The following is a 23,997-nucleotide window of genomic DNA, read 5'->3' as shown; positions in this document are numbered from 1 at the left end:
ATGTTCCAATGCCATGAATAGTAAACTAACAACCATTGTTTTAAAAAACAAATTCAAGGATCCTCAGAAAGAGAAAATCTTAAATCTGGCCAGGAAAGGAAAAATGAAGTGTGGGTGAACACACAGCCACTGTCCCCTTAACCTCAGACAAGGCAGAAAGAGATTTGGAAATGAGGACCAAGAGGAAACAGCCGAAATTTTCTTTCAAACCAGAGCTTGTATATATTAGTTTAAGTTTTCCCAGTAGCCTTGTATCAGAACTTTTCAGTGACTTCAGTGGCTGTGTTCAAATGCCAACTCAAAATGGGATGGTAGGAAAAGATTCTATGTAATACAAATTACTTACATCTGTATACAAAATATTCAAAGCAAGTATGTTTGTAACAAAGTAAAACTGACAACAAACCATGTTTGTAGATAGAAAAATGAGCTCATAAATTATCGGCCTCCTTACTACAGAGTGCTATACATCCATTAAAAAATAAGGTAACTCACCATGTACTTACATGAAAACAGACATGGTACATTGCTAACTTAAAAAGTTACAGAATATGTATTGTGCAACATAATGTAGATTGTGTGTGTGTGTGTGTGTGTGTGTGTGTGTGTGTGTTTGTATGAGTATGAACAAGTCAGAACAGAAATCAAGCTTGTTAACTATGTTACTTAAATGTTCTGAGTCCTTACTTAGTTTTTGATCATTTGATCAACTGATTTCGGAGAGGTGTGTTAGTCTTCCACTACGACTGTGAATGCTCTCCATATTTCTAAGTCCTATTTTTTGATACATAAAAGTTCTTAAGTATTATTTTCTCAGTAGACTGTACCTTTTATTAATATGAAATATAATGCTTTTCCTCCATTTAAAGCTTTTCATCTTGAATGCCTCCTAGTAAGACCATCCCTGTGTTTTGTTAGCATTTGCTAACAAATCCTTCTATCACGAATCTGGGCTGCTTTGTACTTATCTCTCATAGTGCAACACTTTTAAACATTCATAACTGTGAGGCTTTGTCTTGCAATAGAGACATCTAATCCCTTATGATGACAGATGTTATAACCTTATCCTTTCCTCTCTTTTACTTCCCTCCTCCTGTCCCCCGCTCCTATCTTTCCTCTTTTGTTGGACTTTCCAAATTTTATTTGTGTCCTACTCTTACTCTCCAGGATAAAACCAATTGTCTTATTTCTATTCTTCCAGCAGTTACCTTTAAGTTTTGTTGTGTTACTTTTTATTAACGTAAAATTTACATGAATCTTCAGTGTATAAGTAAATTTTTATATATGTATATATTCAGATAACTGCCACCAAATCACTGTTTCTCGCTCCCCAGAAGGCTCCCTCACACCCTTTCCCAGTCAGTATCTCTGGCAAAGGTAACCACTATTCTGATCTCTATTACCATAGACCAATGTGGCCTATTTTTAAATATCACATAATTGCAATAATACAATCCATACTCTTGTACCTGGCTTCCTTTTTTCAAAAAAGTGAAAATCATCCATGTTATCCCATGTCACAAGAGTCAGCTTTTCCCACTGGTGCGTAGTACCCACTGTATGGACAAACAACAATGTATCCACTCTACTGCTGGTGGCAGGCACTTAGGCGGTTCCAGTGTTTAACACTATTAGCAGAGCTGCTGTGATGATTCTGATACACACGTCTTTTAGGGGACACCAGGCTCTGGGTTCTGTTAGCTACATTCCCAGGAACGGAACAGCTGCAGCATAAGGTATTTGTAGTATTTAGTTCATCACTGGCAGGTACTACCCAAACAGTTTTCCAAAGTGGCTACTCCCACCATCGTGTATGTGTGTCCAGAGCTCCAACCTTAAGAGACATGTGGCTCTGTCTTGTCTTAATTTGAGCCATTCTGCTGCATATACAGCATATCTTCTTGTGCATTTATTTCCCTTATGGCCTGTAGAACTGAGCATCTTTTCATGTCCTTATTAGCCATTTAATCTTTTTTCCAGAAACACCTGTTCAAATCTTCTGTCCACTTTTTAACTGGACAGAACTTTCTGTCCACTTTTTAACTTGTTTGCCTTTTTCTGCTTTATAAGAGTTCTTTATATACTCTAGAAACAAGTCTTTTGCTCGATATGTGTACGGCAAATATCTTCTTTCACAACATGGTATGCCTTTCTCTTAAAGGTATTGAGCATGAATAAAAGTTTTTAATTGTAATTAAGTCCAACTGATCAGTATTTTTTATGGTAATTCTACATTTTCTTTTAGAACTTTTTAGTCTTAACATTCATAGATCACGCTTCTGATCCATCTTGAATAAATTTTTGTGTGAGGTATGAGATAATGATATGGTTTATACTTCCCCATATGGACATCCAGTTGACAGTGGACCATTTATTGAAAAGCCCATCTTTCCTCCACTGAGCAGCAGTGGCCTCTGCTTAAAAAGCTCTCATTTCTATCCTCACCTTACAATTTCTCCCATGTTAAGACTGTCGAGGTTGTTATTAACTAAAAATTACTGATTACTGTAGATTAACAACTGTGACTTAGCTATAAGTATTTGTTCTTTTTCTTTGTAGCTCACATCTTTCTCTCTGATTCCTTGCTCATTTTAGTAAAACATATTCTCAAATGTTTTATTTCATAGTTTGAAGTGGTAAACTTTCTAAGCCCTTGCATCTATTGAAATGTCTGTATTTTGTCCTTCCATCTGAGAATGATTGACGGGTGAAAGATTTCAGGTTCAAAAATTTTGTCAAATTCTCAGGTTTCTGTCTTCTAATATTCAATTTGAAGTTTCTGCTGTTTTCTAGTTTCAGCAAAGAAAAAACCAAAGCTGATTATAAGTCTGACACTAATCTGATTTTCATTACTTTGTGGGATAATCTGGAAGCGTAGCACCTATACACCACTCTACCAAGCACTGGAAAACTTTAGAATGTCTCTAGGTCTCTTGAGTCTCTTTCCTTTATCATGATCAGCTCCCTCTCTCTTTCAATCTAATAACTCCTATTATATCCTCATCTGCATTATCTCTTTTATCTTCTGGAGCTACTTACTAGACCTCAGTGCAGCCTCCATCTCTCAACTTTTCCCCTCATATTTACAGCTTCTTGTCTCTGAGTTACATCCTAGAGAACTTGCTCAATCTTCTAGCTCACTAATTCACTCTTCTAAGTACCTATATTGTGCTATTTGGTGTATCGCCCAAGATTTCATTTTTATAAATGATCAAGTTTATTTTATTTTAAGGAAACATGAGGGCATTACTTATATTTACATGTATTCAAAAATCTTGTTTGCTTTTAACTCCTAAGAATCCTATCTATATACTCTGGCACCATATATTCCCATCCATGCCTTTAAGAACAACAAAGAACCCAAAAGGTTATCAACCAAGGGTTAGTGCACCAACTTCCCCAAGAGCGCATGTATTTGAAAGATAAGCCTCCCAATTATTCAGGTCCATTATATATGTGAGTGACTCCTAAAAGGGGGGGGGGGGGGCGCGGAATCTCAAAAGAATTCATCTTTTGCAATCCTTGAAAGCTCTAGCACACTCCAAGCAATAAAGTTCAAGTTCCTTTCAATTATGGTTTGATTTTGCTTTTTCATTTCTTTCATTATTAACCTCTGTATACTGTATTTTCCCCCCTTTTTTGCTCCCCCCCCGCCCCGCCACTCCGGTTTAAGCCAGTTGTTTCTCAGCCTAGTTGTGTAGAACACAGCTCCCTGGCCCATACTGGTATTATGAGCCTTGTGCTTCCCCAGCTGATGCAGTAGGTCGCTGGTAGTCAGTCAGCTGCCCACAGCGTCTCACAGCAGCTGTCGCCGGCTGCCGGCCACTCACACTGGTCACTGGCTGCTCCGGGCAACACACAGTAGCCCACGGCAGCACAGCAGCCCGCAGCAGCTCACGACCTCCAGCTGCTCACAGCAGTCCAGCTCCAGGGAGAGCCACTGTTCACAATCTTAGTGGTAGCGTTAGGAGCACGGCACTCCAACCACCTGAGCCAGCAGGCCAGCCCTGTACGCTGTATTTTTCTTTCCTACATCCATTCAAGAAACTGACCTGTTGAAAAATACTTCTTAATTCAGATGAATGTTTTGTAAGTGAGGCTTTCCTAACATACGACATTGTAACATCAAAGAATTAAATATCATTCAAACAGAAATACAATGCAATATTACTGTATAATACTAAATAGTTACACAATGTTTAAATAACTCTAACCAGAGAAGAAATAATACTCACATGCTGTAAGAGGAACAACTCCCAACCATGCGAAGGCCACAAGTGTATAATGAAACCAATATCGTATTGCAGTGCCAATACTTGTAACCAGCCCAGCAAATATATCTTGGATTGGAAGCCGTGAAGGCATATCTGGAGAATAAACTATTAAAGGAAAAAAGTGCATATAATTTCATGAAGATTTAAAAATAGCCTAATTCCTAAATATAAAACAGGCATGTAGAGCTATCTTAACTTTCAATATTTGTATTACACTTAAATATATTTTATTTAAAAAGTCAACCAAATACTTATAATAATACCACATTTACCGAGAAGTCATTTATAGAGCAAATCATGTGAAATGTAGAAGCCAATACAAACGGCCTTTGAGCAGGAAAAAGATTCAAGGGAAGTCCACCTCCCTCACTCATAGCCATGAACTTCATGCAAAACCAATTTACATATACTTTAGCATTCAAAAATGTCATCATCTGGTTTCCCAAATTATAAAAGATCAGATACAGAAAAAGGAATAAAAGGTGAAGCTAATGACAAATCATTAATAACAAACCTTCCTTCAAATACAAGCCTTAGACACAGCACTCAAAAAGCACAACAGTCTCCAGTGGAGCCATTGTATGCGGGAGCAAACAGCCCACTGGCATTTGTTAGCCACCATCCCCTAATTTTAACGTAATAATCAACGTTCCAAATGGTAAATTCAGGTCTTTCCTACTCTCTGCAAGATGTGGTTCAATACATTCAGAGAAAGAGGGTTTGCCATGTTTTACAAAGATTTCCTTTTTTAAATGGTTCCAATGAAAACCACTGCTCTACCACAGGTTACCTCCCAAAGAAAGAGGAGGAATAAACGTCTTTCTCCAGTGAGGCCAAAACAAGGAATTATGATATATAAAGTTTTAAAATCAATGCCTAAAGTTTATGAGAGCACTATCACACAATGATTTCTAGCTACAAACATGAAGGAATAAACAATTAACAAACAGCAACGTTTTACAACATACCCACAGAGATCACTTACTTTAAGAAGATACTTGATACATAAGAACAAGTCATTAAACCAGTAAATAGATTTTGAGAAACATGAAGAAAACAACCTATGACTGATAAATGCAAACTAAAATGTATAAACACAAGCTTTTATTGGGCTCCAAGTCAAAAGGCTCACGCGAATATTTCTAATGAATCAAACTTCATAAAGATATTCAAGAGCATAATTAATGCCATGTAAAGGCCATGAGTTGAAAATGGGTCAAACTGATTGATGTGTGCATGTGGGCTCATTATACTTTTGCATATATTTGAACTTGTCCATAATAAAAAAATGAAAAAAATCCCACAAATTAAATCAATCTCTCTCATATGTATGTTAAAAGCTGACATGTATTTTTGAAAGATATATTCTAAAATGTTATAGCAATACGTCCCACTATTAAAGACAAACTATGTTGAAAATATTTTACACTTGTTGAACAACTTCATGTGGCCAAGTTATAGCCCCAAAATACAGTGAAAACTAAAATACTTACTTGGTGTGAAAGCAAATCTGTGCTTGCATAATTCACAGTATTCTTTTCGACTGTGTTTCAGCCACTGAACTAAGCTGCAATTACAAATACATTCATAAGTACAGTATTTATAACAAGGCAACTTTAAGGTCTGACTGAAGACTAATGTTCTATTCCATTAAAAGTTTACAAATCATAGAGCTTCTACAATTGACAATTTCAAATTTAGACTATTCCGAACTTTTTATAACAGATGCCTTCTAAGAGCACAAAACAATAACTTACAATAAAGATAAAAATACCAGGGGGGGGGTGCCAAAAAATGTATACATATTTTAAGAGATGTTATCTATGTATTACTTTTCAAAGTTGAATTGAATTACAGTACCAATGTGTAGTATGATGGTTGCTCAAAAGATGGCGTTAATCAAATGAATGCTAGCGTCACCATGCGACAGGCAGGACAGTCAACGAAAATGGCGAAAGCATGGTTGTCGTCCGAGGAGCGCAAGTCCATTTTGTAGTGGTATTTGAAATTCAAGAACGTTGTTGCCAGAGGGTAAGGGGGGCGGGGGGGGTGGGGGGTGGGAAATGAGGGTAAGGGGGATCGAATATATGGTAATGGAAGGAGAACTGACTCTGGGTGATGAACACACAATGGGATTTATAGATGATGTAATACAGAATTGTACACCTGAAATCTATGTAATTTTACTAACAATTGTCACCCCAATAAATTTAATAAAATAAAAATTAAAAAATTAAAAAAAAAAAAAGAACGTTGTGGAAGTACGACAACAATAGATAGAGGCATGAGTATGCACCAGAACCTCCAAGTTAACACCCCCTGACCTCCACCTATGGGGACCTTAAAGGATGCAGTGTATGGTAGAAAACCGGCTACACTGGTGGTACTTCTGGAAGAAATTGAAACAGCATGCGCAGTGATACAAGTGGACACTTTGGTGAACGTTGCTCAAGCAGTTCACCGTCATCAGAAGTGTCTGGATGCTGATGGTACACACTCTGAGCTCCTCTTGTAGTCGCAGAAGTCAAACGTGACTTGTATTCATCTTTTGTTATTGGTATATATTGAGTATTACAATTTTGTTTTTTCCTTTCTTAAAAGGTGTATACATTTTTTGGGCACCCTCTGTATGTATTCCTATTAAAAAGGTTTGATTAATCTAAATTGTAATCTCCTCAAAGCTAACTGAATAGGAAGAATCTCTTCAGACATCAACATCAGTTCTATCACTGGTCTGATAATACTGCCACCCAGGGGGCGAGGTCTGAATCCTGGTTCTGTCCCTAACTTGCTGGCTGTGTGACTTAACCTTTCTATTCTCATCTGAATTATTCAGTTTCCTCATCTGAATAACAATAACAACAACAATTACTCCACCTCATGGTTTTTGTAAGGATTAAAATGTGCGGAAGCACTGAACACTCAGTACACGGAACAAAGCATTTGAGAATGTAAGCTATTATTATGCCAAGTGAAACTAGAAACCTTAATTAACCCTTCCAGTGAACAAAATAATCTCTTCACAGTAGAAATAAACAAATGGTACTCATGCACCTGGAAGACAATATACCCCATAACAAAGCATGGTAATAAGGAATATGGGTCATTTCCAAATTTTCACAAAAATTTAAAAAAGTAACTAATTATAGAGGAAGTTCACTAAAACAATCCCCCTTGCATAGCTGACAAAACTGAAGCTCAGACAGAACATTTTCTAAAAGGATGACTCACCATTCTTGATGGATGAACTTAATACTGCCCGTACATACACACGGATGATAAAGAGGCTTCTCAGGTGTCCCTTCTGACCGACACACCCGACATATGTCTGTTAATTAAAAAGAAAAATTGAATTATGTTTGGTTATAATTTAAGAAAAAATAATAGACCATCAAAAACTAAAATATTGCATGTTAAAGCAAGACTCACTTGGTAAAACATTAATGAACAGCACAGAACTAGAACGTGATTCGGATAATAATCAAATACTATATATCATAACTAAAAAACTTCTAATATATAATGAGGTCAACTGTTCTTTTTTACAAGAGCTCTGTAAGTATATTAGATTTGAAAATAACAGGTTTTTATTTAAAACTGCACTGTTCCATAACTAACACATGCTAAGTAGAAACACGCTGAATCAGGTCACTGTTAGTGTCCTAACAGTTTACACTCTACAAAAACAGACCTAAGGACTTAACAGTAACAGTGGGCAGAAATGGATGTCCTTTAGCTTTACTGTACTCCACAAGAGGGAGAGGGAGAGAGAGAGAAAGACAGACAGAGAGAGACAGAGAGACAGAGAGAGAGACAGACACATACAATGGGGGGGAGGGGACAGACCACAAAGATGCCAGGCCAGGGAGAAGCTGAGCCAGGGGCCACGTTAAGCAGAAGCTACCGGAACCCAGGGCTATCAGATCCGTGGCCAGTGGGCAGCAGCTCACCCCTCACCATCCCACCCCGCTCTGGGGCACATGTGTACATCTTCTGGCCTGGGGTGGCCCCACACGGGTGAAGGAGGAGCCGCAACAGATCCATCCTGCTCACTCCTTCCTTAATGTTCCTCTTGCAGAACCACCCACTCAAACCTGGTTGCAACTTTCATTTAGACCAAGTGCCAACCCCAAGTAGGCAATCTGAGGGGCAACAGGCAGTGCGTACAAGGGGAGGAGACTTAAACGCAACGTTTTGATCTACTCTTACAGGAATTCCTCCTTGATGTGAAATAACTGCAATCCAAGCCCACCACTAATGGCTTCACGGGTCCCTGGCAGCCGCTGGACTGGGGCGCGCACGCGCTGAGTGGTGTGGCACATGGTCCTGGACATTTAAGAGCATCACAGATTTAGGACGGCTCAATCTCGGGCAGCTGAACGCCACTGGTCCAAGCTGAAGGATACTGAGCGCTAAGGATGGCCTAAATGCTTACGGCATGCTACTCCGCCCCTGCTTACGGATGACCCAGACAAGTACTCCACAAGCGACACGCCAACCACTGCCTACGGAAGAGCTACAGATGTGCCAATCTCCTCCGTGCCTAAGTGGGGTCGGGTTGTTTGGAGTGATTTAAATTAAGCACAGACTCCATTTGCCATGCCTTTCAGTTTCAGCTTTGGAACCAAACCCTCCAGCTACCACCACCCGAAGGTCTGGTTTCCCAGAAGCTGCCGGCAAGTCATGGGAACAACGCTGGCGGTTTGCATCATTTGTAGTCAGAGAACTACAGGAGAGCTGCACCTCTTCAAACCTCCCACTTTCACCTTCATCCTTCACGAAAGCATTTCTGGCAAAAAGCTTTCGCCCTGGTGGGTCTTGCACGGGTCTAAGACTCTGAGTGCAACACTAACGCCCCAGCCATGCGGCGTCCGCAAAGCTCAGGCACAAACAATAGACTCACGCTCCCCGTCCCCGGTTCCCAGCGGGCAGCTGGCGCCCGCTTTGAGCACTGTAACTTTCTCCAAGCGTACACCTCAGCCGAGGCCGGGCGTGGAGGAGGCTCCCCTGCGGCGGCCTCGCGCCAGAAAGCCAAGCAGTGTTCAAACCACTGCACCGAGTTCAACACCTGGCGCCGAAGACGGGATTACCGCAGCTGCCAGCACCAGACTTTCAGAGCAGCAGGTCCTCCTTAAAAGGGGGCTCATTCCAATGACAGGATCTTGAGAGAGTCTAGCACTGTTTGTATCATTCTCTCCTGGGTCGCGAGGAGGGAGAACACATGTCTGCAGCCTTCCGTGGTCGGGCAAGTCCATGAGGCTCCCTCTGTGGAACCGAACCCAGATCCCCAGTTGCCGCCGTCATCACCCATCACGTTAAGGCACTAGACCTCTCCCGAAAGTGGGTGATAGGGCCATGGGATGCGCAATCCATCTAGGTTATCTAGAATCATCTGAGCCGCTGGTGCCCGTGGGCATGGATTAATTCTAGAATTATCAGTTATCCCGGTAGGCGTGGAACAAGAGCTCAAAGCCATTCACAACGTAAGCCTCAAGTGTTTGGATCCCCGAGGTAACTTTAGCCACAGGCACATGCTACCGCAGCATCACCCAGGCAGAGTCCGCTGGGTGCAAATGTGGGTGAGATGGTCAGAAAAAGAGTGAGGTGGTCTCCCCAGCAGCTCTCAGGAAGCTGCGGATGTAGGAAATGGGGTGCAGCAGCAGTAGCAAGGGGTGTCCTGTGGGCAGAACACAGTGCAGAGGGAGGCGCTGGGGGCACCGCGCTCAGGCGAATGAGTCACCTAGTAGCCCTCCAAAAACATGGTACCCAGTGGGCCACCGCACACGCAGCAATGGGCTGGCATAAGGCAGGGATGACCTTGTGGATACACTACTGCCACCAGGACGCAGGAACTACATTGGGGTGACATCCACATGGGTAGGAACCATATTCTGGTGGCCTCGTCCTGCGATATGCACCAGCCTCAAGAGGCACGAATGAGCTGTGGCAACAACCATGCAGCGGCCAGCTTGGGGTGGGGGGTGGCGGACAAGACTGAGAAACACACCTGAATAACAGGACACAGATTTTAAGAAGACCCCCCGTCCTTCTGAATGACAAACCAACAAACACAAACCTAAGCAAACAACAAATCTAAAGCCCCAAGGCTCTGCTTAACACAGAACCCAGCTTAGAGAACTGGGACTCACCCAGCCTCTGCAAGATGAAAACTATTTTCATTGTAACACTAAGACATTGTCTTTTACTCTCATTGTCTTGCCAGTGTATGGTGGGAGTTTTCCAGATGCTATGAGACAACTGACTAAATGCAGCCATACATGAAAAAACCCAGGGGCCTCCCATTAAACCAGACACTTAAGAGATTTGTAAGTATAAAACAAATTCACTCTTCTCACCAATATCCTGGGTTTAGAGTATATAGTTATTTTCATGAAAGAAAATTATGTTAAGACGTAATGGGTATGTTAAGTGAATATTTTCAATTTTAAAAAGAATTCATAAATAAAAGATGTCAGTTTTCATGGTTTTAAGAGTGTAAAGGGATCCTGAAACTAAAAATGTAAGACAACCACTGCTTGATAGTAGTGGCTCCTGTGTGTGTGTGTGTGTGTGTGTGTGTGTGTGTGTGTATTTGCTCACGGAACCATTGGGGGAAAAATCAGAGAAAAACTATGGTTCTCTCAGAATACACATATATACAATATTTTCATTATTTTATCAGTGGCTTCAGAAGCCTCCATTGATTCTATAAAAGGAAAGAGAAGGGAACATTAGACATCTGAATTACCTTGTTTTAGAAGCACAGAAATCTTTTACATAATTATAAAACAAAATTGTATCAAAATGAAAAATAAGCAACCCCTAAATCAAAAATAAATCAAACACATGAACCTATGTGTATCAACCTAAACCACAGAAAAGAATTATTCTACAGACTTTATGATTGATCGTACATCCCCAGTAGGCCGTATCTTAAGAAAGAAGGAACTGCAAAGAAAATTGTAAACCTCAGTAATCATTGTACTAATAGCAATACATCAGTAGTCATTTTAGTACTTGGAGGATAAAGGCAATAAGTAGTATGATAGTGGAAATGTGGCTATGTGTTTTTTAAGAAGTTATTTATTAGAATATACAAGTATTTATGGATGAAAAGATCTTATCTGGGATGTGCTTTAAAATAATCCAAGTGTGAAAGGGGGGAGGGAAATGTTTAAGATGAAAGAATTATCAGTTTGTATCTTTTGAATCTAGATGGTGGTTACATGGAGGTTTATTAAATTAGTCTATGTTGTGAGTGTTGGAAATTTTACATACTAAAACTTTAAAAAAAATAAGCAAAGGTTAAATGTCTAATTTGCAAATATCACAGCTGAACTTTTGTTTTACTGACACTACCAAGTCTGATTTTATCAATGAAGTGCTTTAGCAAGAGGGCTTAGCGTGTGATTTATATAATACACACACAAATTTGAAAACTCATGTTAGCAATTTTCTTATTTCATTGGTCATGTTTTTAAAAATGTGATAAAAATTAAACTGGCTGTATCTTCATCAGGGTAAGAAAGCAGAATCAGATTTAAATATATGTTTCAACAGTCTTAAAAGCCCATGTCTGTGCAACCAACAACTCAATTCCAATTGAAAACAATTTAATCTAAAAGTCTAATATGGAATTTGTTCTAAAAAATAGTATCACAAATCTCTTTTGTAGTATCAACTGTTTTTTCCCACATGATGAAGATGTAACTAAATGAGTTTTGCACAAGAGCACATTATGTATAAATATTCCCCTAAATGGAAAGGCAAAGATTGTTGGTATAAATCAACTAGAACGGTGATAAGCCCTAGCTATAAAACACTTGTAAAGCAAACACTTGGCTGTTTAGCAAGCTCTGAGCCCTGCTCAGCCTGTGTCATGGGCATATCCACACCTTATTAGGGAACTAGAGGCCAAGAAAAGCTGCCAAAGATAGGCTGCACCTACTCTTGCTCTATATCTTCAGCTAAATTTCTTCAGCTAATCTGTGTGTAATCTGGAAGGAATGGAAGCTTCCCTAACAATCCACGTTTCAGCAGAAAAAAATCTGAAACAAGGCATAAATTTACAGAGCTAAACATTTATTCTGGAAGAATACATAAGGAACTGTTGCTATATATCAGAAACTACTGCTACCTTTGATGGATCAGGGTTGGGGAAAAGAACTCTCTTCCTTATTTTGTATGTGTTGCATCTATAGTATATAATTGTGTGGTATTTTGCTAGTATCTTAACTTTTAAAATCAATAGTTTCCTATATACTTACCTTCAAAGATATGTACAAAAAGTTCATAGCAGCACTATTCATAATACCTCCAAAATGGAATACCCAAATTGCTTATCAACAGTACGAATGGATAAATAAATCTTCGTATATTCACACAATACTGTATGACAATGATAATAAACCAATTAAAACAATAAACCACAATTTGGATTTATCACACAGAGATGTTGAGTGATAAAGAACCCAGACACACAGAACCCTACACTACAATCCCACATGTAAAAAGCTCAAACACAGGGAACACTAACATGTATCACTAGATAGTGGTTCCATCTAAGGGAGGGAGAGTAAAGACCACAAGAAGAGATGAAGAGGACGTAAGGTTCCAAACCAAGATGAAATAAGATGCACTTCTCCCTATTCCTCCTGCCAACTACAGCTAAAAACCCAACACATTATACATAAAACAAACGTAAGAGACTCTAAAAGGCAACAAGAACGCAGACCAACAAGGCAGCTGGGGGCCCAAGAACTGCCCATATGGCAGTTCTCTGGGTTTGCGTTTTGCTTCTTGTAGCCTGGACTGGTGGCGAAGGTGGAGAAGCTGGCAACCTACAAACACCAATGAGGACAGAAAATTTTCCCCCAAAAGTCTGCTCTCTCTAGCCAAAGAACCAGGAAAGAGACAACCTACCAAAACAGAAAACTTTACCCCAGGCAAACATCACAGGAAATAAATGCGGCCCCAACACCATCTCTGCCAGCCAAGGCCAAGTGGAGAGTAGTCTTAGATTCGCTAAACTCTATTTCAGTTACTGAGACCTAACTAAATTATCAACAACGTTAATGAGGGAATGAGGATTCTAACCTAAGCCCCAGTTCCAAGAGAATAATGATTTTGACTTTATTTACTTCCTCCCCAACCACCTTGGTTGTGTGATCAAGTTTTCTTGAATGTTTTTTCCCCACAATTTAATGTCAGTATTCTATATAATTTCACTATCTACTCCTCCAACTTTATTATAGTCTCCCATTGGAACAGTAGACTATTCCCTCTTGCAAAATACATTATATTATTGAAATATAAGGATAAAAATAATTAGGTAATACAGTAGTTAATTAAAAAGTAATTTTATCACTAATGAAGCTGGACAGTTCCACATTTTACTAAATTTTCTTTGTGAATTATCTGTTCAAGTCCTTTGTCCAGCTTACTAATTTGTGTCTTAAGGAAAAAAAAAAAAAAAAGATTTGAACAGGTACTTTACCAAAGAAGGTATACAAATGAAAAAATGCTGACGTCATTATGGAAGTGCAAATTAAAATCACAGTGAGATGGTGATAGTTGCACAACAATGTAACTACATTTAATGCCATTGACTTGTACACTTAAAATGGTTAGAATGGTAAATTCTGTTACGCATATTTTACCACAATAAAAAATTTTAGGGCAGGACCGGTGGCTCAGGCGGTTAGAGCTCCATGCTCTTAACTCCGAAAGATGCTGGGTCGATTCCCACATGGGCCAGTGGGCTCTCAACCACAAGGTTGCCAGTTCGATTCCTCAACTCCTGCAAGGGATGGTGGGCTCTGTCCTCTGCAACTATCAATGGCAACTGGACCTAGAGCTGAGCTGCGCCCTCCACAACTAAGACTGAAAGGACAACAACTTGACTTGGAAAAAAAGTCCTGGAGGTACACACTGTTCCCCAGTGAAGTCCTGTTCCCCTTCCCCAATAAAATCTTTAAAAAAAAAAAGAAAAATTTAAATCACTGTTAAGTACCACTACATACCTATTAAATGACAAAAAGAAAAAAACTCTTAGCATTTGATCCAGCAATTCTATTCCTAGGTATTTAACCTAGTAAAATGAAAACTTGCGTTCACATAAAAAAATCTATGTGAATATGTATAATGGTTTCATTCATAATTACCCCAAACTGGAAACAATCAACCCAAGTATTCTATAACCAGGGAATGGATAAACAAACTGTGGTACAACCCTACAAGAGAACACTAAAAAGCAATTAAAAAGGAAGGAACTACTGATACATGCAATAATGTGAGTAAATCCCAAAAGCATCCTGTTAAGAAGCCAGACTCAAAAAGCTACATCCTGGATGGCTGGTTAGTTGGTTCCAGCATGGGGCTGATAACACCAAGACTGTAGGTTCCATTCCCGAATGGACCACTGTGAGTTGTGCCCGCCGTTAAAAAAAACAAAACAAAACAAAAACCTAGGATTATAGTTAACCATTGCTAACCATAATTAAAAGAAAAAAGCTACATGCTGATGGTGTGCCTTATCTCACTGTGGTTTTGATTTGCATGTACCTAATGACTAATAATGCTTTCGAATCTTTTCATGTGCTTATTAGCCATGCGCATATATTCTTTGGTGAAGTGTATGTCCAAATCTTTGGACCATTTCTTAAACTGGGTTATTCATTTTCTTATTGAGTTTTGAGACTTTTTATATACTCTAAATGTGTCCTTCATCAGATACGTATTTTGCAAGCAAACACTTGCTGTGCCCTGTCTTCCATTATCTTAACAGTGTCTTTTAAAGAGCAGACATTATGAATTTTTATGCCATACAATTTATCAATTTCTTCTTTTATGGCTCATGCTTTTAGTGTTTGTTGTACCTAAGAAATCTTGGCCTAACCAAGATCACAAAAATGTTCTCCTATATTTCTTCTAGAAGTTTCACAGTTTTAGGTTTTTCATTTAGGTCTAGTATCCCTTTGAGTTAATTTTGGTATATGGTGCAAGGTATTGTCAAAGTTCACTTTTGCCTATGGATATTCAATTATTCCAGCACCATTTGTTGAAAAACTGTACTTGCTCCATTTAATTGCTTTTGTGCCTTAGTCAAAAATCAATTGTCTATACGAGGGTGATCAACAAACATGGTGAATGTTTAAAATAAGAAAATTTGTTACAGTAAAAGATACATTGCCATTCATCTCCCTCAAAATACTCTCCCTCGCTTGGAACACACTTATCCCATCGTTCTTGCCACTTTCTGAAACACTTCTGCAAGTCCTCTTTCGTGAGTGTCTTTACAAGCATTTAAGAAACAATGTGCGTAGAAAATGGCCTGAGAAATGGACAGTTTCTATCATGATGTTTCATGTCACACATTGCTTCTGGTACCGCAATTTCTGACAAATAAAAACATTACAGTGTGTCCTCAATCACCTTATCTGGTACCATGTGACTTCTGGCTCTTTCCCAGTCAAAATGACCAATGAAAGGTAAACGTTTTGAAACGATTCAGAACATCGAGGCACCAACGACAGTGCAACTAACGACACTTATGAAAGAGGACTTCAAGAACTGCTTCAGAAAGTGGCAAGAATGATGGGATAAGTGTGTTCGGAGCGAGGGGGATTAATGACAATGTGTCTTTTACTGTACTTTTTAAAAATTTAAACATTCACCAAATTTTTTTATCACATCTATATATATGTATGGTTCTCTTTCTGGGCTCTATCTTGAACCATCAGACCAGTGGATTTTAATTTAAGTCAATTTATATTTAAAAAGTTGATTGATGTGTTTTCAGATATACTGCTGCTTAAGAAACTATTACTTGTCAAGTTTGGGCATAATATAAGACTATCCAAAATTATCTGAAAATATGTCTCCCTTTTCAAACTGTTGAGGCCAAACCTTCTTCATATACTTTAACTAAAACATATGACAACAGAGTAACTGCAGAAGCAGAGGTGAAAATCCAACAGTCTTTTAATAATCCAGACATGAAAAAGATTTGCAAAATTTAAACAGTACTATTCTTCTCATTAGTTTTGTGTCTCAAAAAGATACATTTATCAGTTATTTTTAACACATGTATTACATTTAAAGTTGTTTTCATTTCTAAAACTACACACACACACACACACACACACACACAAGTCCTTTGGATCCTCAATTTTTAAGAATGTAAAGGAATCCTAAGACCAATGGTCTTCAAACTGTTCCATTCAATAAAAGTGACTCTAAGGAACTCTGCAATGTCTGGGGGGGGGGGGGGGGGGGAGTGAAATTCACACACTGTTGGCAGGGCCCTAAGTCCACAGCAGGCACTCAATATCTGGTAAATGGAGAAGAGAAGGGAAAAAAGACAAGCAATCTCTAAATGTTGCATCCCAGAAGTACTATGAACATAACTGCACATTAAAAAGTGTAAATTCTACTGTGTGTAAACTATATTTTATTAACTTATCATTGAAGAATACAGTCAGGTGGGAATAGGGAAGAAGAGAGACAGGAAAGGAAAAAGGATATTATAATGAAATTAAGAAAGAAGAAATAAATGGACAAAAATGCTTCAATGTCTTCCACGCCTCCCAGAACTCATCACATGTGTTATGGAGTGAACTGTGTTGTTCCCCCAACCTCCAGCAAAATTCGTATGTTGAAGTCTTAACCCCTAGTACCTCAGAATGACTGCACTTAAGACAAGGTCTTTAAAGAGGTAATTAAGTTAAAATGACGTAATTAGGGTGGGCCCTAATCCAATATGACTGGTGCCTTTACAAAGAGAGATTAGGACATAGACATGCACAGAGGGCAAACCAGGTGAAGACCCAGGGATAAAACGAGTATCTGCAAGCAAAAGAGAAAAGCCTCAGAAGAAACCAATCCTGCTGACAACTTGATCTCAAACTTCCAGCCTTCAGAACTGTGATAAAATAACTTTCTGCTGCTTAAGCCACCCAGTCTGTGGTACTTTGTTATGGCAACCCTTGCAAACTATACAATGTTCAAAACTGAACGTCTCTCTTCCCATTCAGTTGATGAAACTACACTAGAAATCAACCATTTTAAAATGCTCCTCCCCTTTACATCACCTCATCGATCACTATTCTGTTAATTCCACCCTGATCTGCTTCTTCTTTCTCATTCTTCCCATTCCCACTATCCTAATTTAAACTTCTATACAGGCATACCTCGTTTTATTGCACTTCACAGATGTGCTTTTTACAAATTGAAGGCAAGACCCTCCACCAGCAAAAAGATTACAACTCGCTTTACTGCAAGACTCGCGTTATTGCCGTGGTCTGGAACCGATCCTGCAACATCCCCAAGGTCTGCCTGTAATATCTTGCCTACCTCACTGCAATAGCATTCTAAAATGTAGTCTGAATTAATACGTTTTTCCTTAGGGTCTTACTTCCTGTTCCCTTAAGAACTCTGTCCAGTCTACCTGTATTACACTAAAAATAAACGCTCTTCATGTCCTTCCAGGAGAAAAGTAACACCCACTAAAATCAGCCTGGTCTGGAAGAGGACACAGGGCAGCCCAGGATTAATCACTCACAGCACTCCAGCCTAGAAGGTCTTCAACAATGCAGCAGACGACTTTTGGGATGTCTGCCCAGATCAAGAATGGACACAGCCAGCCATGATTTTATTCTTGTTCTTTTGTGTTTTTTCATTGAAACATAATTGACATAATGTTATATTAGTTTCAAGTGTACAGCATAAAGATTCACTACATATACATGCTGTGCAATAAGTCTAGTCAAATTCATCACCACAGTTACAAATTATATTTCTTGTTACGACAACCTTTAAGACCTACTCTTAGCAATTTTCAAATACATAATGTAATAGTAACTACAGTCACTATGCTGTACATTAGATCCCTAGGCTGTATTTTATAACTGGAAGTTTGTACCTTTGGACATGATTTTTATTCTTACATTGTCTTTCTCACCACCACCCAACTACCTGGATCAGAGGCAGGCACCTGACCAAAGTCGGGCCAAACAGATTCTAGCTCCCAGAAATTTGGGTTTAAGAGTTGAGCAGGAAAAGGTTCAGGAAAGTAGCCAGTGACAGAGTGGCAAGACAATTTATGCTCACAATCCTCCCAGGGCTCCCTACCTCACGAAAGTAAAAGTCAATGTAAGTCCTACACATTCGCACCCCCTCTCTCCACTCTCCACTGGGTCAATGATCTCTCTCTGACCTCACCTTACCTACTCTTCTACCAACTCATTCACTCCATTGCATTGACATCAGTCTCCCGGTTGTTTCGTGACCATTCCTGGCATACTCCCATCACATTGGCTCTTCCCTCTACCTAGAATGCTCTGCCCACAGAGCATTTATTTGCATGTCTGACTCCCTCTCCTCCTTCGCTCCTTCTCAATGAGGCCTTCCTTTACTGCCATATTTAAAACTGTAACCTGGTCCTCATATCCTCTGTATTCCCTCGCCAGCTACTGTTCTCCACAGCACTTATAACTTCTAGTTGTGACTTATAATTTCTTACTTTTTGTGCGGGGGGTGCTTAAGGGGGAAATTGTGTATTTTGTGTCTGATCCTGACAACATCTCATCCTTCTAGCTCATTTCTTCCAAATCTAAGTCACCTCAAATTTTGTCACAGTAAATAAAACATGATCAACTGCAATACACTTCAGCTTCATACCTTCTCAATGAACAAGTTTCATAAAGAACAACTGCTTTGGCACTCCATAAAAAAACTGCTGGTAAGATTTTGTATTATGCTCTGCTAGTGTAAGCAGTAATTTGGCAAAACGAAAATAAAAATCAGCTCTCTACGTATCACTGGGCTGAAATGAGAGCACTCTACTATGGCAAAATGTTTAATATCTTTCGAGACTTTCACACATCAATACTTGCTTGCAACGTCTATTCCAATAGTGTGGTGCTTTTCCTTTTAAAAAACACATATTCTTGAGCAAAGGACAGGTGTGTTTTTTTCCCTGAAACTGAAAAATCTCAGTGCATTGTAGGATCACTCTTAATCCATAAAATGAGAAAGCTGTTACTGTATCTATGGTCTCCTCCAGGTCTGAAGTTTAAAGGTCTGATGATGGGTAACAGTTTATGTAACACGTCTGCACTCATACAAATTACATACTAACAATAATTCATCCATCCTCTGGTATTATGAAAATAGACTATAAACCTGTTGATTTTACAAAAATAAAACTTAATACACTGAACACTTAAGAGATCTTTAAACTCTAGCAAACATTTAATATGAATGGCCAAAATCCATGTGGCAAATAACCAACTTTCTAACAAAATTCAGTATTGTTTACTACAAATACAAAACAACCTGAGCATTACAACATCATATATGGTACCACTAGAGGAAAGCAACATGCTATTTTTAAAAGAGGTAAGAGTTACACTCTGCATGGTTGGTATTTTAGCACCATTCTTAGTCTGTTTGCTCAGATTAACATATTAAAGAGAAAATAAAAAAATATCAGTGTTTTCAATAAGGGGTGATAGGATTAAAAATTTTTCCAATTTAATTTTCTTTATGTTTAACTTTATTTTCCAAGTCTCCTACAAAAATGTTTTCTTTGGTAGTCAGATAAAAACCCAATTGCATTTTTTTTAAACTTAAGAAATCTGTAGTAACTAATGTAGCAAACAGAAGTTGTTTCTAAGTTTTCTGGCATCTTGACTTTATCACTTTTAACATGAAATTCTCTGTAACCCTCCCTTTCCTTGCAGTGTTTTTTCAAGTTAAATTTAAATTAATTTTGAAAATTTCAGAAGACTTCTAATTTGGAATTTCGCAAAAGTAGGCATGAGGAGTATTAAAATTCATTTTCACTTCATGATTAGTAGTTTCATAAAACAAATGCAAAATAATATTCTGTCAAAACAACTGAGGCATCATGAAAGGAAAACTTATTTATAACCAGAATGCCTAGATTCAAATCTGTCTCTTACCAGTGTGTGAAACTTGGACAAGCTATTAATACAACTAAGCCTGCATTTCCACACCTATAAAAGATAATACCTAGCTACTTTGCAGGGTTCTTGTGAAGATCAAATGTGAATGCATCTGAGTATGCTTTGAAAGCCGCCAAGTGTCACACGCAAATGTCATTCCAGGTGAGGTTCTTACTGATTACCAAAGGCTTTAGAAAATGATAAATCAAGTTCTGTCACCTCATCACATATATAGACAACATCAAGCTTTTTATCACTCATTATTGCACGCCATGTCAGTGCTCCGTGATTTTCATCTAAAACCACCAAAATTGCAACCGATAAGGTTGAAGGCTGCTTATCACTTCCCCATATAAATATACCCAAAGCATAAATGTATCTTCACTGATGACCAAAACATCAAGAAACAGTATTAATTTAGTGATTTCTTCCATAGACTCACTAAATTACTTGCTAGACTGTAAAAAGATAAAACTGCTTAAAAATAACCAACCCCCTTCAGTCTCCGGATAAGCAAACGCATTTCGATACCCACAGATGTTTCTACCTTATGTATTCAGTTTACCCGGGTAGGCTTGTTCCAAAACACCGTGTCCACACACACGCACTCACTCACACACACACACACACACACACACACACACACACACACACACACACCCGTGTCTCCGTGTCAAGGATTAAACACAAAACCAACCAAAACAAAAGGATTCTGCGGAGCCTCCCTCCCGAGTAACCTCGCTGGACCTTCCTCCTCTGCGGCCGGTAAACACACTCTCTCGGGGCGCAAACAAACAGGGTGCAAGGTTTTCAACAGGGGTCAGCGCAGTCACCGGCCGTCACCTGGCGGGGATTCTGCGCGAAGTTTCAGAGTCAACAAAGAAGTTCCGCGGCGAGGGGGTAGGGCCTGCACAGCGACGGGCAACGCGACAGAAAGAAAGGCAAAACCGAGCGGGGGAGGGTGTGGACACCGCCCCCCGACTCAGAGCGGCGGCGACAGCCCCGTCCCCGGGCCTGGCGAACGCGGGGGGCGAGGGGCCGGGCCAGCCGAGGTCCCGCAGCGCGGACGCCCCCGCCGGGCAGGGTCCCCGCCCTCCGCGCGCGCGGGCGGGAAACAGCGGGGGGGCGCCGAGGGGTCACCTTCCCCCCGCCCCGCGGCCCACCGCCCCTCGCGCCGGCTGCTCGGCGGGCAAACGGCTCGGGCTCCGGCCCAGCCACTGTCACTGCGCGCCCCTGCCCGAGGGAGGCGCCCCGCCGCGCCGCCCGGGCCCCGCCGCCCGCCTCGAGCGCCGCGGACCGGGCAGGGGCCGGGCCCGAACCCCGGCGCTGGTGCAAGGGCGCGGGCGCTACCGACTTACCTTCCTCCGCGGTGTCCATCTTGTCTGGGGGGGCGGTGGTGACGCAGCCGCGAGGCTCCCGCGGCCGAGGCCGGAGCCTTCCGGCCGGGGCGGGGAGGGTGGGAGGGGAGGAGGGAGGAGGGAGCTGGGCCGGGCCCCGGCAGGTGCGTGGGCTCAGGTGTGAACGAGGAAGCGAGAGGAAGGAGAGAGGGGGAGAGGGAGAGGGAGAGAGGCTGACAGAAAGCGGGCGAGAGCTGGGAGGGGGAGGGGCGGGGGAGGGCGGGGCGAGGCCTGGGCGGGGCGCGGGCCGGAAGGGGCGGGAACACCCCAACGACCGGTGCCGTCATTTCCGGTGGCGGCCTTGGGCGCTGTGAGGGCAGGACCCGGGCTGGAACGGCGTTCCTGCGAGCGCGCCGGGCTTTCAGGGCCTGTCCCGAGGGCTGTGCACAGCTGTGGGCTTGGAACCTAAGCCGGGGCTGAGCTCTGGTGGCCCCATAGAAGGCGACAGAGAACGCGAGGGGAGAGCAGCGTGCGCGGGCGCCTGAGGCGAGGCGGCGACCCCAGCGCCGGCCCCGGCCGCGGTGCACGACGGAGGCGGATCCTGGGGGGCTTCAGACTTCTCCGGGCGCCGGTGGAAATACGCGACCCCACCCCCGCCCGGAAGGTGCGCTGGTGCCGGGTCCCGAGTAGCTCTGATGCACGTTTTGAGGAAGCACTAACTGTGAAAGGAAGCACTGAAACGTCGCCGAACACAAGACAAGCACTAACTCGGCCGAGGTTCCGCCCAGGGACACTTCTGCATTTGGGTGGCAGGGCGACTGCACTAAACTGCTTAGGTTGGGGGGTGAAACACGAACCGAAGAAACCGATTCGTATGCGGACAGAGCTTGATACACCACGTTGTGGACGCTTCCACGGCCGGAGCGGCTCGGCCGGAGGGGAGGTTTGGCTCCGCCGCCGCCATACACCGCTTTTCCTCCTCATCTTGGCTTTGTAAATGAAGAACTGGTTAGAAAGGACAGCTAGAAAGGCCACCACCTTAGAATTGCCTGAGCAGAAGTAAAGATGTTCCAACACCAATAAAAAATATTTTGAACAATATGCAGGTGACTTGCAGAGATAGACTCGAGAATGCCGGCGGCGGGAGTGAAGGCATTCGGACGACCCCTCCCCCAAGGCCTTCTCAATCCGAATGAGACTCAGAATTTGACGAATGTCACTCATGTTACCCAAGGCTGAAAGCACATTCTTGACACAATAAAGCCACTGATTTCAATGGCTTCTGACCTAGAGAAATGAGCTTATTTAAGGCTTTGATGTTGAATCTGAAGGAGGCTCATTCCCCAATCTCCCAAGGCAACCCCAACTTGAGTTCACCCCCCATGAGCTTACACACACCCATGTGCTCACACCCCTGTAAAGCCAATGGCAGAGCACTTGCTATCACCTCAGGCCAGAGACACAGTTCAGGACCCCCAGACCCAGTCTCATGTCCTATAGCAAAACGGGGAAGGATTCTGAGAGAGGGAGACGGAGTTCGAGATTTGCTGAAGGAAGCACTAGTATTTCAGGGCAGGTATGTGAACCTCCACGCAGCCAAATCACTTTAGGATTGGAGGGGAGTGTGTATACTTATGGAGTGGGGATGGAGGGTTCCTTCCTTTCGTCTTTAGGTGTCTTCCTTAGTGATGCTCGAAGGAAAGCTCCTTCTAGAATTGAGAATTGCCCCACACGTTTTTCATTCAGCCTTTGAAGGTTGAATATAAGAGTATAAACCAACATTTGTTGAGTCCCTGCATGGCCAGGCACCGGTCCTCACGACAGCCCTTTGAGATACTGTGGGGACAGAGCCCCAGAGAGCAGTTTCCAGGCTCTTGGCCTCACGTGGAAAGGTGCTGGCTCGGGTAGTAGATGGCTGTCAGCTGTAACCCTTGAGCCATTGGCCACTAATATAACTGCCGCAGCTGCGCCGGGGAGTGGAGTCGAGAGTCGAGTCCGTCGGTTGGCAGAATAGTGGACAGCAGGTCGCAAGTCATGTGAATCCAGCTGCCAGTGAGACTATAGTGGTATGAGTCCCCTACCTATGGCTCCGTGGGTGTTCCTTTTTGGCCTCACCATGTCCTGCGTTCTTATGTGGGGAGCAGGAGCTGAGACCCCGCAGGCCGTCCCGCATGACAGATTACATAAGTCAGTCACACCTCTCTTGGTTGCCATTGACAGGAACCCAACTAAACTGGTAGGCAAACGGGAGGAATATATTGTTGCTATGAATAAACTGGGACAATAGTGGTCCACGGGGCCTCAGGGACTGCTCTCTGCCAGAGTCCCCCTCTCTACCCCATCCCGAAGCTCTGCTTCTGTCTTCACATTAGCTTTATGCTGTCAGACCAGCTTCCTCCAAGTGGCTGGAGACAAGCC

At 41.7% G+C, this 23,997-nt stretch overlaps 1 protein-coding gene across 1 annotated transcript in view; it reads right to left on the bottom strand.

The window, feature by feature from the left end:
- Positions 1–21,849, bottom strand: part of MARCHF6 (membrane associated ring-CH-type finger 6) — a 60,503-nt gene extending 38,654 nt beyond the window's left edge. Inside the window, exons 1-4 of the mRNA XM_074329077.2 lie at positions 21,601–21,849; positions 7,506–7,602; positions 5,768–5,841; positions 4,236–4,379 (exon numbers count right to left, since the gene is read on the bottom strand). Of these exons, the coding sequence (XP_074185178.1) occupies positions 4,236–4,379; positions 5,768–5,841; positions 7,506–7,602; positions 21,601–21,619 (334 nt within the window). The 5' untranslated portion in view covers positions 21,620–21,849. The remainder of the gene's footprint in view (positions 1–4,235; positions 4,380–5,767; positions 5,842–7,505; positions 7,603–21,600) is intronic.
- Between the last annotated feature and the right edge of the window lie 2,148 nt (positions 21,850–23,997).

This window comes from Rhinolophus sinicus, chromosome 3 (assembly GCF_057876585.1).
Source record: "Rhinolophus sinicus isolate RSI-liver-muscle chromosome 3, RSI-T2T, whole genome shotgun sequence".
Classification (NCBI taxonomy): domain Eukaryota; kingdom Metazoa; phylum Chordata; class Mammalia; order Chiroptera; family Rhinolophidae; genus Rhinolophus; species Rhinolophus sinicus.
The sequence above is the reverse complement of the archived record's forward strand: the minus strand, read 5'-3'. Positions and strand labels throughout refer to the sequence as shown.